This window comes from Microtus pennsylvanicus, chromosome 12 (assembly GCF_037038515.1).
Source record: "Microtus pennsylvanicus isolate mMicPen1 chromosome 12, mMicPen1.hap1, whole genome shotgun sequence".
NCBI classification, from domain to species: Eukaryota; Metazoa; Chordata; class Mammalia; order Rodentia; family Cricetidae; genus Microtus; species Microtus pennsylvanicus.
In genome coordinates this window covers 41718077-41735908 of record NC_134590.1, presented here as the reverse complement: position 1 = coordinate 41735908, position 17832 = coordinate 41718077, and the positions used below count along the sequence as shown (strand labels likewise).

At 36.1% G+C, this 17832-nt stretch overlaps 1 protein-coding gene across 7 annotated transcripts in view; it reads left to right on the top strand.

The window, feature by feature from the left end:
• Positions 1 to 17832, top strand: part of Pcdh7 (protocadherin 7) — a 402204-nt gene that overhangs the window by 51849 nt on the left and 332523 nt on the right. The window contains exon 2 of one of the 7 annotated variants that reach the window (XM_075943502.1): positions 15756 to 17558. The exons of the other annotated variants lie outside the window; for them this stretch is intronic. Coding sequence (XP_075799617.1) covers positions 15756 to 15833 — 78 coding nt within the window. The 3' untranslated portion in view covers positions 15834 to 17558. Of the gene's footprint in view, positions 1 to 15755; positions 17559 to 17832 lie in introns of those variants that run through there. 7 annotated transcript variants of the gene reach the window in all.

Below are 17832 nucleotides of genomic sequence, written 5' to 3'. Positions count from 1 at the left end.
CCTTCATGTGTTTTGGCAGGCTTCCTTAGTTATGGGAATGTGGTTTGAAATGGTTTATGACTTCCTGCTTCTAAACAATAAGAACTAGCACGAGTGTCTTGGCCCTATTATGAGAGCATTTGTTATGGAAACTGTTTGGGCTGAAGTAAATGGAAAGACAAATATGACACTCAGGTGGGAATAGTCTGGTCCCCGAGAGTTCGAACATCTGTCTTCATGAATTCATTCGCTCCAGCAATGCTAATGGAGTGCCTGCTTCTCAAAAATATTTTTAAGTTACAGTAAGAAATTTGTAAGTTACACCATAATTAATGTTAACGTTTGTGTCTCAGAAGATTAGAAAGTAAACACTGGTCAAACTTTCTATAACAATACAGGGGAATGAAATGCATTTTATACCTTGAAACACTGGAAACCTAAACAAAAATTAAATTAAACTACTGTAACATCTAAGTAAACACAGATAAAGTTTTACAGGGAAACAAATTTGGAGAAGCAAAAATTTCCGTATTTTGTTCATCTTTACACCAAAACAAACCAAAACTGGGTGCAATAGTTCATGACTAGAATCCTAGTGCTTCAGGATGCTGAGGCAGGAGGATAAGTGTGAGCTCCTAGCCAGTGTCAGGTACTTAGCATTACCCTGTCTCAGTAAATAATAAACATATAAGTAAATAAAAATAAATAGAAAGACTATAATCTCCAATATTATTAGTAAACAGGCTATATAAGAGATAAGCTGATGTATGTCTGTAACTAAGGTGCCTTTTTCTTTATGACAAATACAAGGGATTAACAGTTTAGGTCTAAGATGACACATTTTAAAGTATAAACATTAAACTTCATTTTCCCAAGTTTGAGGAGGTGACATGTAAAAAAGAAAATTTAACATTTAATTGCAATCAGTTTATCGAACTATTCTAAATAGAAAGCAAGTATTATTTGGTCTATTTATATTTACTCCAAAATTATAATCTCCAAAATTTTCCACATAATCCTCATGTATTATCTTGAAAAGGATCATAATTTTGCCCTAACTACATAGAGTTGATCATCTTTAAACTCCCTTAGCTCTGAAAAATGACATTTGTTAAAGTTAGGTCATAGAAAAAAACCTCAGAAGTTTTTTTCTTCATCAGCAGAACAAAACAAGACCTTCCACACATGCTTGCATCTGGGATGCCATCCAAAAGTGTTTAGCAGCTTGGCTGTAGCCACCTTTGGAAAACACATCATTTCCTTCTACTATCTGGCCATCGGGAGGCCATCAGAGTGTCAGTGCTCATGGTGAGAAAGAGGATAATAGTTGGCCAGTTGTATTTCTCTCCAATATAAAATCTATGCTTTCTTCCTCAGGCGCCTTGTTAGAGAACAAAAATGGAAAATTGTACACATAATAAATATGATTGTCCCTTGGTTTTGCTTTACGAGAAGATTCTCAATTAAAAATTTCAAAGTAAAGAATGTTGTGACTCGTCAGGATTAAAGCTAATTGTATGTTTCAAAAATGTTTACAGACATGAGGAATCAGACGTCAGTAGGAAATTCTTAGTTTTTAAAACTTGTTTGTGCCTTTTTCTTTCATAATGACATAAACATTTTCATAAAATCATAGAGCTACCAAAGCCACAGAAGGAAAAGACAACATGGGTGGTCTTCTTTTAAAGGCATTTATGAACTCAGATTTTGTATAACCAACTTGGTAACATGTGTCAGTGCTGGGACAAAGATGAATACTTTAATCAGTAGTCTTGGACTCTAATATGAGACTATAGCTTACCTTAGTTCATAGAAAATAATGGAACACATGGACTAAACCTTAAGAAATGAATACAAATTGCCCCTCTTCTGTTGACTATCTTTATACACAATCCTTTTATCTTGTACTGAAGATGACCTGTTTGTGTATGAAAGTCTATTTGGTGTAGCATGCCTTATTAGTATAAAAAATTACAGTATTCTTTTGAGGTTTCAGTTTTAAGCGTCAGAAAGAATTATAGCCATGCTTGGATTAAGAGTCATCCCATAATTCCGTCAGCCATCACTTAGAGGGAAGGTCCATGAGGCTGAAATATAACTGCAAGAGTACAATGTTTTTGCTAGGGCAGAAATTTCCTAGAAATGACAGGGACAGAGACTGTTTGAGTGGTACAGTTTTAATAACAGATAAGTACTTACTAAATCCAGATACTGTGTCGATGACGAGTTTTACTTGAATCATCCCGTGTGGATAACTGCTCGCAATGTGCTGTGAGTAATCATGTATTTTCCATACATGACTTTATTTCTCTAATAGCTTACTTAGGAAATAAATAGTATGCTTTCCATGTGTTTTGGATGAAATCCTTGTTAAAAATTTATTTAATAAATAAGACAGTCTGTACTGAATATCACGTCTTCTTAATTCAGTTCAGATATAGATGATAAACAGGTAACACTGGAAGCTATCCTATGGACCAGCAAGATATTTAGCAGGTAAAGAAGTTTTCCATCAAGTTAAGGGCTTGGGTTCTATTTCTGTAGTGCACATCGTAGAAAGAGAGACCCAGCACCCACAGGTTTCCCTCTGCTAGGTTCTCTAACACATACATACGAACACACTCAAACACACATAGAGACAGGCAGAAAAAAACACAGAGAGAAATAAATGTAAACCTTGAGCAAAGTAAGTCTTCTTCCTGCAAGAAGTCAATAACATAAGAGAAGACAAAGTGGAAAAGTCAATGAACCAAATAGAGTACAGACCTACATTATTTAGTGTGTTAACAGCAGTGGCTATGAACCCTCGTATCCCTCTCACTTCCTTATATTCCTTGTGGTTGCTAGTCTCTCTATTTTTCCCTTAGCAAAGATATCATCCAGGAATTCTCTCAGTAGCAAATAATGAATGCACCGTAGTTAAATAGGGGAGGAAGGGAGGCTGCTTTTCCTGTACAGCACAGGTCTGGATATTGTGAGTCGGCAAGCTTGCACTACATTCTCACCCTTTGATTTTTCCCGTCCACAATTTAAAGAATGTTGTTGTCTCTATTTTGTATTGTTTTTTTCTTCTAGTAAGGAAAGAACAGTGGACAAAACAGAATGGAAAATCTTCTTTTGGATCCATTTGCTTTCTATCTTGGAAAATAGTGCCTCTTTAAGGACATTTCTATGAATCTTATTGTACCACAGTTTGCCAATGATACAAGCTGGAAGGGAGCAGTCATAATCTCTCTTTTAGCTTTGATGACATAGGAAGGCAAGAGAGAGAACGGTATATGTTCCCCACCTTACTGTGCCTCAAAGTAGAACTCGAGTAGTCTTCCACACATGCTGCCAAGGCCTCCCACAACTGTTAGCATCTCTATAGCTCAATTCAATGACCAGTTTCTTTTAACTCCAGTAATAGGATTGCTTTCTTTCTCTTTTTCTGACCTCTAGAGCCTCTTTCATTGATTTCTTTGAAATTCATGTCCCTTCAAGTATCCAGGAGGGTACATTCCCAAGAGGATACCTGAGAACCTCCTTATTCTCATGTCCTTCCTTGTTTCTGTACCTAAGACTAGAGAGTCCTAGGAAAGCGAAGTTACACAGCAAGTTAGTGAGCTAAAATCCCACTCTGTTCCTCTCAACTATCAGGTCTAGTTTTCCTACAGTATTAATAAATACTGTTTCCACGATCATATACAATGGGAATTTGACACTGTATGAAACAAAGATATACAAAATTTTAACCACTCAATCATTTTCTCAATGTCAATCATTTACATTTCAGAGAACGTTAGCAGTTGATTAGAGAACCTTAGCAGTTGATTAGCCATATGTGGGGCATCAGTTCACTCACAATAGCAACAGTGTGCTTGCTGAGTACTTGGGACAATACAGAAGCCAGACCAAAAGCGACAGACAAGAAAGAGAGAAACTTTGCTCTGATACAGTTTATGTAGGAAACGAACACATGCATTTCGTTTTCTTCAGCCATCAGATATTTATTAAAAGACTTATTCTCAGGGAACTCTCTTAGGCACTCAAGGTTTATTAAAGGAAGAGTAAGATTTTTGCTAGCAGTGGCAGGTGATGTCAACATTAACATTATATGTCCCAGATATACATGCAATGAGAAATTCAGTTAAGACTCTTCCACTGCTTTTTAAATGATGCAAGGTTTGAAATGAATGTCTCTCTCTCTCTCTCTCTCTCTCTCTCTCTCTCTCTCTCTCTCTCTCTCTCTGTGTGTGTGTGTGTGTGTGTGTGTGTGTGTGTGTGCGCGCGCGCGCACTCAGTGGATATACGTCTTAATTTGGGAACTACAGTAATTCATATGCTTATTTTAATTTATAACATATTCTTTTTGGATGGCTTGCAATGTAGTTGAGTTTTAAAATAAGTCTAGATGTAAGTCTACATTTATTGGATTGAATTCTAACAACTTTGACTCCCTCCACCTTTATTCCTTTGCTTTATTGAATTTAACTTGAATGAAATCTTTTATTTGTCTAAGTCTATTTCTGTCTAGTAAGGAAGTTGAAATTGATCATGCCTTGACTTTGTGGGCCAGCAGAGAACCATGACATTCCAGGGTATTGATTTTGTGGTGTTAAAGGGTGACAGATCCAGTGTTAGAGTGCCAGGAAAGAATTGGGTTTCAGATTGTACACCATAAGCAATCTTGACTTTTGCTGAGCCATGACTAGCTTTTTAAGGCAATGGATACAATTGCAATACTTACATAGTTTGTATTGCATATGCTTAGAAATATTAATTTCAGCCAAAATTGTGTAAAAACATTTTTGAAATAAAAAGTTGCATGTGCAATGTGAATCTTCTTTAACTGTGTTCAGCTTGGAACATATGTTTGTGTGTGTGTGTGTGTGTGTGTGTATCCTGAATATATATTTTATGTTAAAAACATTGGGTAATTCTTTCAATCAACATGGCTAATTTTTCCCAAAGCACGTTACTACATATGGACATTGCTTGGAAATGACAAGTCTTGTTAGTTCTCACACCATTCATCCTTACATATATTACTTTGATGCTAGTATCTGCTGTTGATTCCCTCATTTGGGTACCACAGGATATGAGTGTATGATATCACACATTTCAGAAAGTCCAGAAGTCTACAAACTTGGTGATTTTTGTTGTCAATGTAGTTGTTGCTTTCTGGGTCATAAAATAATGACAAGTTAAATTATGATGGCTGCTGTAATCTTGAACCTAGAAAAGACAACCACGGTCATCTTTCATTGTCCCATTTTCCCACCAGGATTTGCTTTTATAAATGCAATGACCTTTAGTGAATGCATTGAAAATAACATTTTGATTATATGATAATTGCTCAGAACCTCTACTGAGCTAAGTCCAAGAGTATCTTTCAAACTAATCAGAAATGCATGTGATGCATGGACGTTAGCCAATCCATCATAGTCATCTTTCAATTTTTTCCACATATTCATCCAAGTTCTCATTCTTGCCTTAGATTCTGACCTGCAAAGAAGAATAGAATGCATTTTATAATCTATGTTTGTTCTGTTTCCTAACAACATTAGTATTTTGCTTAAGCAGATTTACTAGGAAATGACAGCTTTGAAAAATTGGACATAGGAGCTGCTGGAAGCATTTCAGTACTAAGCAATCTAAACAGTGCAAAAGGGAAAATGAAATATCAGTGTGTTTTAAAGATGACAGTTCTGTCAAAGATCCTTTTTCACTCCTTGGCTTAAAACAAATGGAGTAAATCAAGATGGTATCTGTTCAAAATGAGCATGCATCCTCACCAAGAAAGCCCTTCTTCTTAGGTACATCTGTTCAGATGCAGGGGAGATTGTTATCCTCTTGGTTAGGTTTTTGTTTTGGTGAATTTTGAGGTCTTGGGATTTTATAAGAATAGAGTATCCTTGAGAGGAGAGGAAAACACATTATACTTATGCCTCTTAATATATATTTATGAGCACATATCAATATTCGTAAATATAAGTATTACTGTAATATGAAGTGTGTGTGTCCTCATGCATGCTTGTGTGTTTGTATGTGTGTCCATGTGTATGTGTGTGTGTTTGTTTAAAGGAATGGAAGATGAAGACACATGGAGGGATGGAGAGAAAGAAGGAGAGAGTAAGAGATCCTTTCTTGTAAGAGAGTAAAGCAAGAAGATCATAAGGTTGAAGTTAGCCTGGGGGGCATAGTGAGGTCACGTATAAAACAAAACAAAAAATAAAACAATAATAGCAAGCTTTAAAAAAAAAAACCTATGTTAGGGCCTCTCTTGGGTATATTCCCAAGAGTAGTATTGCTGGGTCCAGGGGTAGGTTGATCACGAATTTCCTGAGAAACCGCCACACTGCTTTCCAGATTGGTTGCACAAGTTTGCATTCCCACCAGCAATGGATGAGTGTACCCCTTTCTCCACAACCTCTCCAGCAAAGGCTATCATTGGTGTTTTTTATTTTAGCCATTCTGACAGGTGTAAGATGGTATCTTAAAGTTGTCTTGATTTGCATTTCCTTGATCGCTAAGGAAGTTGAGCATGACCTTAAGTGTCTTTTGGCCATTTGAAGTTCTTCTGTTGAGAATTCTCTGTTCAGCTCAGTGCCCCATTTTATAATTGGGTTGATTAGACTTTTACGGTCTAGTTTCTTGAGTTCTTTATATATTTTGGAGATCAGACCTTTGTCAGTTGCGGGGTTGGTGAAGATCTTCTCCCAGTAAGTGGGTTGCCTTTTTGTCTTAGTGACAGAAATCTCAAGGTCCAAATCAGGAGCAGAAGGAGAGAGAGCACGAGCAAGGAACTCAGGACTGCGAGGGGTGCACCCACACACTGAGACAATGGGGATGTGCTATTGGGAACTCACCAAGGCCAGCTGGCCTGGGTCTGAAAAAGCATGGGATAAAACCGGACTCGCTGAACATAGCAGACAATGAGGACTACTGAGAACTCAAGAACAATGGCAATGGGTTTTTGATCCTACTGGACGTACTGGCTTTGTGGGAGCCTAGGCAGTTTGGATGCTCACCTTACTAGACCTGGATAGAGGTGGGTGGTCCTTGGGTTTCCCACAGGTCAGGGAACCCTGATTGCTCTTGGAGCAGATGAGGGAGGGGGACTTGATAGGGGGAGGAGGAGGGAAATGGGAGGCGGTGGCTGGGAGGAGGCAGAAATCCTTAATAAATAAATAAAAATAATAATAAAAATAAAATAAAATAGGAGGTCTGACATTGGGAGTGGCTGCATATCTTGCCCAAAATATCAAATGTTTCACTCAGGAAATAATGGCTTGATGTCTCAAATACTGAAGCAAGTAACTGTTCTGACTGTCTTTTGGGTCATGCTAAAGCAGTCTTTTGCCTTCCCCTCCCCCTTTTGTATTGGGGTATAAAAGCGTATGGAAATTAAACACAAGCAAATTAAAAAAAAAAAAACTATGTTTAGATTTCAAACTGCTTAAGGGTATATTAAAAAGTATGGATCTTTAAAAACATTTTTTTTTTTTTTTTGCGTTGGAAAGGCAGAGCAAGTGTGACAATAGCTGCCTTTAAGCAAAAATTCCGCAGCAACTGGAGAGGCAGTGGAGTGTAGAGTGCATAAGAGTACAGAGATTAGAGGAGACTTCCTGGGCTTAAAATTCCACTGCTGCCATGCTTTGGGTCTGCAGCGTGGCCAAGTTATTTTCTCAGCGCTGAGTCCTTTCTTTGTTCTTTGTGATTGCTGATAGTATCTGTTTCCCACTGACCTTGTTCATTGGCCTGGCATTCTGGAAACACCCAGCAGATTGCTAGTTTTTATCACTAATTCAAAACTCTTTCCAAGTGAGAAGGCCAAGAATGGCCGCAGAAACTTTATGAATTAATTCAGAGCAGCAAATAAATGTTCACAAAATCTTCAGAGTTTCTGTAAAACGGTTTCTTTCAGGAAAGTTATACATGAGTGTTGGCCAATGTCATTTTTTTATAGAAGCACAGTTGATTATAATTGAATACAGTATATACATATTCAGCAATGGATTTCAAATATTCTGGATCTAAATTCCACAGGCAATGAATGGGGATCTTTAAAGTTCATAGGCTATCCCCAGACTTTCTGTTAAAGAGAGGTGTCCTGTAAATGCTTATATATTTTAATTATTTCTTCTTTCCACTCAAAGTAACAATTGGTATGGTTATCATATTAACTTTCTGAAATAGCTTTCATTTAATTCTTTGTTCACTTGTGGGCATAATTTGTCCTGTATTAAAAAGGTACCCCATAATATAACTTTATCTGCATTTTAACTTAACATGTTCCATGATAAAGATTGATTTACCATGACATGCACTAAAAGCATCCTCATGTGATTTATTTATACGTTTTACCTCATTTCAGAGCTCTTCAGCGTTTCCTATTAATAGGATTGTCATTTTTATGTATGGATGGATTCTTGGTATAGTTTGGCTTTGAGCCATAATGTTATCTATCCTTTTAACTCTTTGGAAACGTTGGCTTATCTTCATTGCATTAGTGCAGGCTCAATTTTGTTTCAAGTCCTAGATGACAAAGGTCACTTCATTAGGCCCCTCAATTGCCTTACTTCCCTGCAGTCTTCAAGTATCTTATACTAAGCATCATAAAAAAAAATGTTCTGCTTCCATTAACAAAAAGTGAGCAGGGAAGAAAAAGCCAATTATTTGCAGCACATAAAATCCTTATGATAATTTGGTAGACTTTAATTAAACTAATACATCACACTGCACTTATAAAGACAAAGGAGAAAAAAAGAAAAGCACGTAATCCTTTTTTTCCTGTTGAGACACACCATATTGCTTTGTGATTAAGTGCTTTAAGCATTGTGACCTATTTTAAAATCTAAGATTTGCAGTCCTTTTTATACAATATTAAACATATTAAAAATTCGATGCAATATTGATTAGAACCATGCCCTCTACAAAAGCTTGAAATGAAGCTATATTAGAGCTTGACTTAAAAGTAATTCATATTAATTTCTAATGATTTTTAAACTCTTCAAAATAAAAATTCTGAAGAGCCATCCAAACACAGACCTATCTCCTATCACAATGAATGCTGTTTTGCCTTTTTACATTTATTTTATGTTTTGCATTGCAGTCTTTTGGATAAGCCCGCTGGCGTTATTAGTATAAAGTCTACTGTAAATCATAAGAATTCTTTATATCACAACTAGAGTTACTGGGATTAGAGACATTTGGTTTTTATTTGAGCAACCTCATTCTGAAATCCTCAGCTTTTCCGAGATGTAGTTTTATAATTTAAATGGAAATAAACACTGACCTGAAGGTGAGGATTGATCACAAGGATGACTATGGGTTCTTTGCGGGTTTGTTAGTGTGTGCAGTATCTGTGCATGAAGTGTGTTCATGCAGAAGAGTGCATATGCAAAGTACAGAGTGTTCTGCTCTATCACTTTTTGCCATAGTTCCTTGATATAGGGTTTCACATGGAACCTGAATGGAGGTCGTGATGGCCAATAGTGATCCTCTGGTCTCTCTCCCCACTATACCACCTTGCTGGGCTGTAAACACAGCTACAGGCATTGCCCAGCTTTTCACATACATTTGGGGATTTGAACTCTGGTTCTCAGGATTGGGCAGCAGGAACCATTACCACTAATGAATCTCCCAAACTCTGAAGGCATTTAATTTTAGTCCTAAATCTTTAATGTTTTATTGAGTTGACTTTGGCACCTCTCTGGACTTCAATAATTGTCACTGGTAAAATGTGTCATCTAGTAAAAGAAAAACAGCCTTTTTATCTTTGAGATTACATTTCTTCTATATCTTTCTTATTGCTATAGTATATCTCCGTATACTGAAAGTACTATTTAAATCCATGCATGTATTGATATGTATATATTAAATCAAGGTCTTATTACATAGGAAAGTATTTATTGAAGAGTCTTGTAATTTTAACTGCAATAAGGCATAGATTTTTGAGACTGGTGAACCACAAGCCAAATTAAAATAGAATCATACTCAATTTTTACCCACTAAACAGACCACATAACCGGTGTGCAAAATTTTACATTTTGAGCCAACATTTTCTGTAAGCTCAAAGCTGGCTGGTTAGCTTTGGTTTTCTTCTGAAAATACAACGCTTTCAAGCTACAGTGTTATCTTGTGTTTCCTTTGTTTTCTTGTTACTGGGTCAGACTCGTGGTTGACTAGGACTCCCCAAGCATCTCACCATTTTTTCCAGACAGTCTAGTTCCAGTGGCATTTGAGGACAGCAGAGCTTCCTCTTGCCATCTTCTCACGAGTGTCTCTTCCTTTTTTTTTTTTTGAGTTATTGTTGCTTTGGCACACAAAGATTAGCTTGCGCTGCTGTTGTGTCCAAGGGTTACCAAAACTGTTGGTCTGAAGAGGATAATGGTGATAGTATAAGCTGGTATCATTTTACTTTTTACCAGGAGCTTCAAGAACACCATGAGCTTTTGAATACATTCCTATTAAAATTTAATCCCGTGCAAATGAAACTGTAAAGCTGTGACCCCTCCTATCATTTTTTAGTTATATCGTGCTTAGCAGTAGTGGAATTAATCTCTATCACTTTGGGATTCACAACATTTTTTCTTTGAAATAGTTATTAAAATTTATAATTCAAAGAAAAGGAACTAAATGGGAAATACTTGAATATTATAGTAAAACAGAAACAAATTTTGCATCACTTTGCTTTTCCTTAGCAAGTAGTTTAACTGTATGTTTTATCTCTAGAGTTCTTGACATGTTGTCTATATATGATGTTCAGGAGGCTAGGCTTTAGTTTCTCACTGCCTGTGACTTCATCTCTTATCTTCCTTACCAATTGCTTTTCTCCAAGGCAGTTCTTTCCCTGTCCTTGGGCTCCTAGCTGAGTCAAGTTTAAGGTTAGTCATTCCACAAGCTCGTTTCCCACTGCCCTCGCCAATCCTTTTCTGATGGTTTGGGTCTCTCAGAAGCTCATCTACTTGGTTTTCATCTTCGTCTCTCCTTGGTTGCAAAAGCATTCATATTTATGTTTCTGTGGCTTTCTTTAAAAGATTTTTTTTTTGAAAAGAAGTTCCCTCTGAACTGGGCTGGCCTCTTGGGATGCTATCTATTTCTTTCTATGTGCGTACCAGACTGGACTTTATAGACTTAGGCATTGTTGCTGACACTGAAATTCTATAATTCTAATATGAAGCCAAGTCAATCAATATTGATTGCTTGACTCTCCAACCCAAGGAATTCTTTTATTAGGCTCCAAGTCATTCACACTCTGAAAGCAAGAGCAAGCAATTTCAGGTGGGGAATGGGTATATATTACTATGGCATTTCCTTTTTTGGTTGATTCAGTAACTAATAGTAAAAAAAAAAAAAAGACTTTTGTTCCTTAGCAATGTCAAAACAATACAGACAAATGTGACTTTGTGTGTATATGTGTGCACATGCCTCACACATGTAAATGAGCTAATAATGATTAGTATGATAAACACATACACTTCGGGAAGTCAGCATAACATATTCTTTTATAATAGTTTAGGAAGTATAAATTTTTGCTTATTATTTATTAAACCATGCCACAATGGAGGCATTTATGATTGTAACACACTTGTCTATTCTTTTAAAAATCAGAATTAAACAGTAATTTATGTGCAAACAGTGTAGTGAAAATGCATTTGACTAGGAGTTCCAAATCCTGGATTAGGTTCCCGAGTTTATCCGTATACAATTTTATATAAGAATATATCTGTCTCTTGGCTCCACTTTCTTCAACGTGAAGTGATCAGAGTTCAGATTGCTGCTTCAGAAAGGCTTTGTAAGATTAAATGATATTTTAATAAACATTTTTGTGAAGAAAAATGTTTTTCTTCATATTTTTGGAGGTTCATAAAAGAATATATGATATATACGTTACATGATACAGGATCTTTCATAAGGAAATAAGTCAAAGAAACAGGGAGACATTTTTATGGTTAGATTTCACAAGTGGAGAACCATTGTGAAACATGTTGGAACAGGGCGTCTGAAGCAACGGTTATGCACAGATAGGAACATAGCATGGCTGGTTTGTGTAGATGCACGAGTGGCCCTGTGTTGCCATAGATGATGAAATTCTTTTCCTACAGGTATACACACTTCAGCTCCACAAGTCTTTCAAGAGGTAACAGATGACCTATTTCAGGGAGAAAAGTTAAAGGATGGTGAGGGACCCTCTGCTGCTTCTTTTGCTCAACTGTCCTTAGTGTGCCTTGTGTTGGGGTCCTAGATGCCAACTCCATCCGTTCTTCATGGTGCCACAGTCCCTAATCACCATCACTGTTGACAGTTTTTGTAATTATTTATATAGATCATAAGACAAGATCAAATTACTACCGAGAATTACCTTTTTATTGTCCTTCAACTATCTAAATCCTATGTTTAGTGTATTTCTTCTTTTCCAATTAAAGTAGGTTTTAATATTCAAACATATAATAAACTTCCTGTTTTAAGGGGCTGTGCTTCTGCTTTACTATGCTGGAAATTGAATTCCTTATTGGTCAGTCATGTTCTCAAATATTAGTAACAACGTCAGTTTCTAGATTGCAGAACTTAGAATGAACATATTCTTTGTGTTTTGGAATACAGTCTGCCTTTTATGAGATGCCTCTCATTTTTTCCTCGATTTGAACATCACTCAAGGAAAAATAATGCATATTCATAAGAGTTATTTTACATGTTGCCAATTATATGCAAGCACATTCAACAGACACGTGCACTTAATCTTCTCCAATTACATAGGCACATGATTAGAATTGAGGCATACCTAATGAAAATAAGTAGAAAAATACATACATATTCTTTCACAAAGTATATATACATACATATATATGTGTATACATACATATACATGTATATATATATTACTATGTGTGGAGTTCTGCATTTTCTTATACCTAGATCTGCGTCCTCTTGCTAGTCTCCGAGTACTTCAGTTTCCCTCTCCTGGCACTTGTCGCTATTGTCCTGGGAGCACAAGAAAAGGGAGAAAGTCAGTTGTGGAACTCAACTACTTTGCAATAACTTCTGTAAATTACATTCCTTGATTAGTTAATTGGTCTTTTAGTTAGGGAATGAAAGGTTTGTGATGTAGTGATAGTCTCATAGAAAAGGGTGTGTGTGTGTGTGTGTGACTTGTTGCCTGGGTGATAGAAATGAATTGAGGTGTGAGGTTGGAAGGTGAAGACACAGACCATGAATCTACAACTTCACCTGAATTGGACCTGACTGAAAGATTGGTCGGGTCTGATTTATTGACGCCTATCTCCTTAGTAGGGGTGATCTGAAAATTACTTCCAGGGCCATTCTAATTAGGTGTTTCAAATCAAAGCAAACACATCCTGGAAACATACATTTCTATTCCGATCCGCCCCAACACAGTTTTCAGAATTGTGTTTCCTAAATGATTCTCTGTGGGCTCAATGAATGATTTGAAATTTGATATACTTTTTTTTTTTTTTGCTTCAAAACAGTAATTTGGAAACACGAAGTAAGAACCTGGTTTTCCTGACTCTAGTGAAAGGTGAATAATAGTATACAGTTGTGCTTTTCCGTGCATCTCAATCTAAAACCACAAGCAGCTCCTCACAGCTAGTTAAATAGTGGAACAGTTCTGAGTAACATTTTAATAAGGGGATTTCATTATCTTACATGACAGGATGGTGCATATATTATTTAAATGTCTTATATTCCTGGATATGATTATAAGTTGAAACTATAAGTCAGCTTTAAAAATAAAACATTAAACATTTTGACTCTTCGGATTTTTATTTTTTAAATGTTTCATTTATTCATTCATTTCTTAAAAGCTTTGCAGAAAACTTTGCATAGATCATACCTTTAGATAAAATAAATTACTTTCACATGGAAAAGAGAAAAAGAAGCTTAATGATATTTTTGTATTTTCAGACTAAACTTAAATATAAAAAATGGAGACAATGATGTACTGGCAAAGTATATATCATTTGCTACCATTCAGAAGAGCTGTGTTCTAAGATCAAATTTTATACAACAAATAATTTAAAGCCAGGATGTCCACACAATTTTAAAATTTCAAAATTGCATGCATGGTATCAGGGAATAACAGATAATTTGATTTGCTTAATTATCAATTCCCAAAAATGCATTCGTTCATTAACACAATTTATTACCTACCAATCATGTGCAGATTCAGGAAAAGAACACATAGAGTGAACATGAAGTCTACCCTCATGGATGACAATGTAGACTTGAATATGATAGAAAAATTAAATGAATAACTGCAAAACGGTTAAATGTGTCATAAGCACTATGTATGCATGTCACATATGTGGAGGACACAGATATGGGATGTTTTTCATGCTTTATGCTGATGTGATGGGTGCAAGTTAATTTGAATATAGAATATAAAATGAAATATTCCAACTATCTTGAGTAAAAAAGCCTGAATTAAACGTATACTGATAGGAATCCTGTGAAACGAGATATCGTATATCCGATGTAATTTTATGATTCAGATCATATTTACTTGTGACATGATTATGCAATAGATCAAAGCCTAAAAATTTATTAACTTTTAGAGTTACTAGAGAAAAGTAATTTTCATAATAGATAATATTTAATAAGCAATTATGACATTTTTAAAGCTGCTTTCACGTATATGGCTAAAAAGGATAACTCACTACTAAGAGCATTTCTCAGAGTTAAGCCTTCCTCTCAAATAATTAACTTTCAAATTAGTCATTTTATTATACTATCCACTTTTATAAATAAGTCAGTAAGCATTCAGGGGAAAACAACAGCTATTTCTTTCTGGTTTGTGTTTGCATGCAGGTATGTTGTGACCTTGGAATTTAAATTGAAGATTTTTGTCTCTTTATCCTGATTCTTAAGCACTTTGAGTCATGAACTTCATTCATCGGTTTACGTGCTGAAAATGACATGATCCTTTTTGCAATTTTTAGGCTTACTAAGGATTTTACTGTCATCATTTGTAACATCAAACAAAAAATGCTTTGTGTTATTTCTTGCATAGAAAGCAAAAAAAAAATAGTCCATTGATTGGTCTCAAGTTCAGAATAATACTTAACACCATTTAAAGCTTACATTATCTCCAAAATATTTTGAAGGCGTATGCATCGCCACTTCTACTTCTACAAATTAGATCCAAAGGCAGGGAGCACAGCTTGACAGCAGTCATGACTTTGAAGCAGAGAGTCATTCGTGTTTGCCAGAGATCAGCAGTCCATGTTTGCATCGCATGTAAATTGCTAGGCTTCTATGGGGAGAGAGTGAGCTTTCTCATGATTTCATTTGGAGACCAAAGCTACTTGGAGGGTGTGAACGTTTAGATCTAGCTCCCATCCCTGACACTTCATGGATGTGTAAGTTAAAAGCATCTGCAGCATAATTGCCATATCACTCTATTCCGATTACAGAATACAGACTCTGCACTCTCCATCTTCCCTCCCGTTGACATTTCATAGCCTTGAAAGGCCTGAACCCTGAAACACAATTAACTCAATGATTCTTATACCAATCAAACACTTCTTGTCAGGGATAGCATCCTTGGGACTCGCCAGCTCTATTGATTTAGGTGCCCCCAGGGTTGTTAATTGTAGTGAGAACTGCTATGTCTCTGTGACTTCTGAAAAAGGCCGTGGCCAATGCAAGCACATCTTTAAGAAGGAAAGAATACCATTAGCTGAGACGTGCAGTTCAAGCTTTGCAGCTAGGCTGGCAAAATCCTACTCACATCCCTGTAAAGCAGACATATATGTTTGTATTTTTTATAGGTGGATACAGTGCAGACCACGAACCCACCTGGCCACATTGAGGAATCGTGTAAAATCAATGTATGTGCTCGTAAGTGAAATACATGTTAAGTTCCAACTCAATATGTTGGATACTAATAGACTTGGAAATTGTAGAAAGAAATTGATTCCCAAGGGGCAAGATCACCAGCTCATTTAAAGTGAAGTCCTGATTTTGAAGAACACACACACACACACACACACACACACACACACACACACACACAATCTGCTAAAAGAAATCAAACTGTACTTTGCAAACATGACTGAAAACAAATAAAGGTCTGAATATGGACTTAAGCAGGGATGTGAGAGAGGTTTTGCAATCTTTTCAATCACATGGTGGAGAGACTCAGATGTCGTCAAACTCAGGAGTGTGAAAAGAAGATCAGGAAGTCTTCTTCACTTGCAGTTGAATGGGCTCAAGAGTGGCCATATCCATCTCCTCCTGTTTCACCTTCGTAATGTGGAGACTACTAAAAGATGTTTCATTTGCCTTGCTTGAACTCCTTGGATGCATTATGTAGAAATCATCAGGGCCTGTGCTAGATCAACAAAGAAGTGGAAGTGTATACCTCAGGACTTAATTCTAAAACTTAGACAATGTAATGCTGTTTAATAAGGCTATTTAATGATGATGAAGAACAAGTACCATTGTCAATCAGGGAAAGTGAGGAACTGGGGATTTGAGAGAAAATGCAATTTAGGTCACTCTGGTACCCACTGAACAAGATTTATGAGGTTGTGGAAACAGATGACAGATCATACCATATTATTTTTTTCCCACAATTTCCCAATGAGTTTAGGATGATTAGCCACATAAGTGTTCAAGGAATACAGGACCATTATGTCAATATCCCAGAAACTGGCCTTTTAAACTTGTAGTCCTAGTCATTCATGTGTGTAGAGGAGAGCCTTTTAATATAAAAACGTACAAGGATGAACTGCATGCAAGAAGCTCTTTTGCATTATTGTTACTTCATCACTGGAAGACACTGTATAAATCTACAGCCTAATTATCTTAGCATCCTGAATGTAGATTTGTGTGTGTGGAAGGAGATAAAATTTAAGCAGGTACATTTCCACTTTGGCCTGTGACCTAGAATGACAAGAGGTAGCATCAACTGTCCTAAGCGTTTTCATCTGCTACTACTAACGATTATTATTCACAAAGCAAGTGTTTCTAAAATAGGATGACTACTGCAGAATTTCTCCAATTAAATATGATATTTGATGTGATTGAGCCATTTATACTAAGATGGTACTGATGTCTGATAATAATGAGTAGAGCTCATGTGAAATTAGTGTGCAGACAGTTGGAAATGCATTTCATACTCCTTCAGGCTGTTTCCTTCCATGACAGGACGCGAATGAATCATGGATGCTAATATAGCAGGGAGTACAGAAATTTTTGTTTCTCAATTATAGTTTTTTATTCTGTCAGTAGGTTATGCGCATTTATCTTTTCCATTTGTTCAACCTAAAATATGTAACAAATAATTTATGTTAACATAAATCAAGTAATATATATTTGAAACAAATGAACATATGTTTTGTAGTCACCATGTGCCATAAAAATTTTGAAACTACTGTCCTTTAGTATTTTTATTCATTTCTCCTTATATTGCTGATTAATTTTATAGTTGAATTTTTACCTCTTCTTTCTATGTGACAATCAATTGCAACTGATTCTCTTATCTATAATGTTACGGGGGGTTGTCTTTATTTATGCTATTATAATAAACTATAAACCAAACTGTATGATTCTATTGTACTCAATATTTTTGTGACCAATACAATAAATGAAAACTACTTAATGAGATGCCTACGATTCTTATGTCAATAGTCCTGAAAAGCACATTGATACATACAACATGTTCAGTTTATTGGTCTTTAGAGGAGAGTAAAGAGCTTAGACCCTGAAGATTTAAGATGTTTTATATTTTTAATTAGAGTATAATGACATTATATCCTCCCTCACTTTGTCCCTTCAGCATGTCCCTTGTAACCTCCACAGCATTCCTCCCATGTTTTCCTCACCCCTGTGTCTCCCTTTACT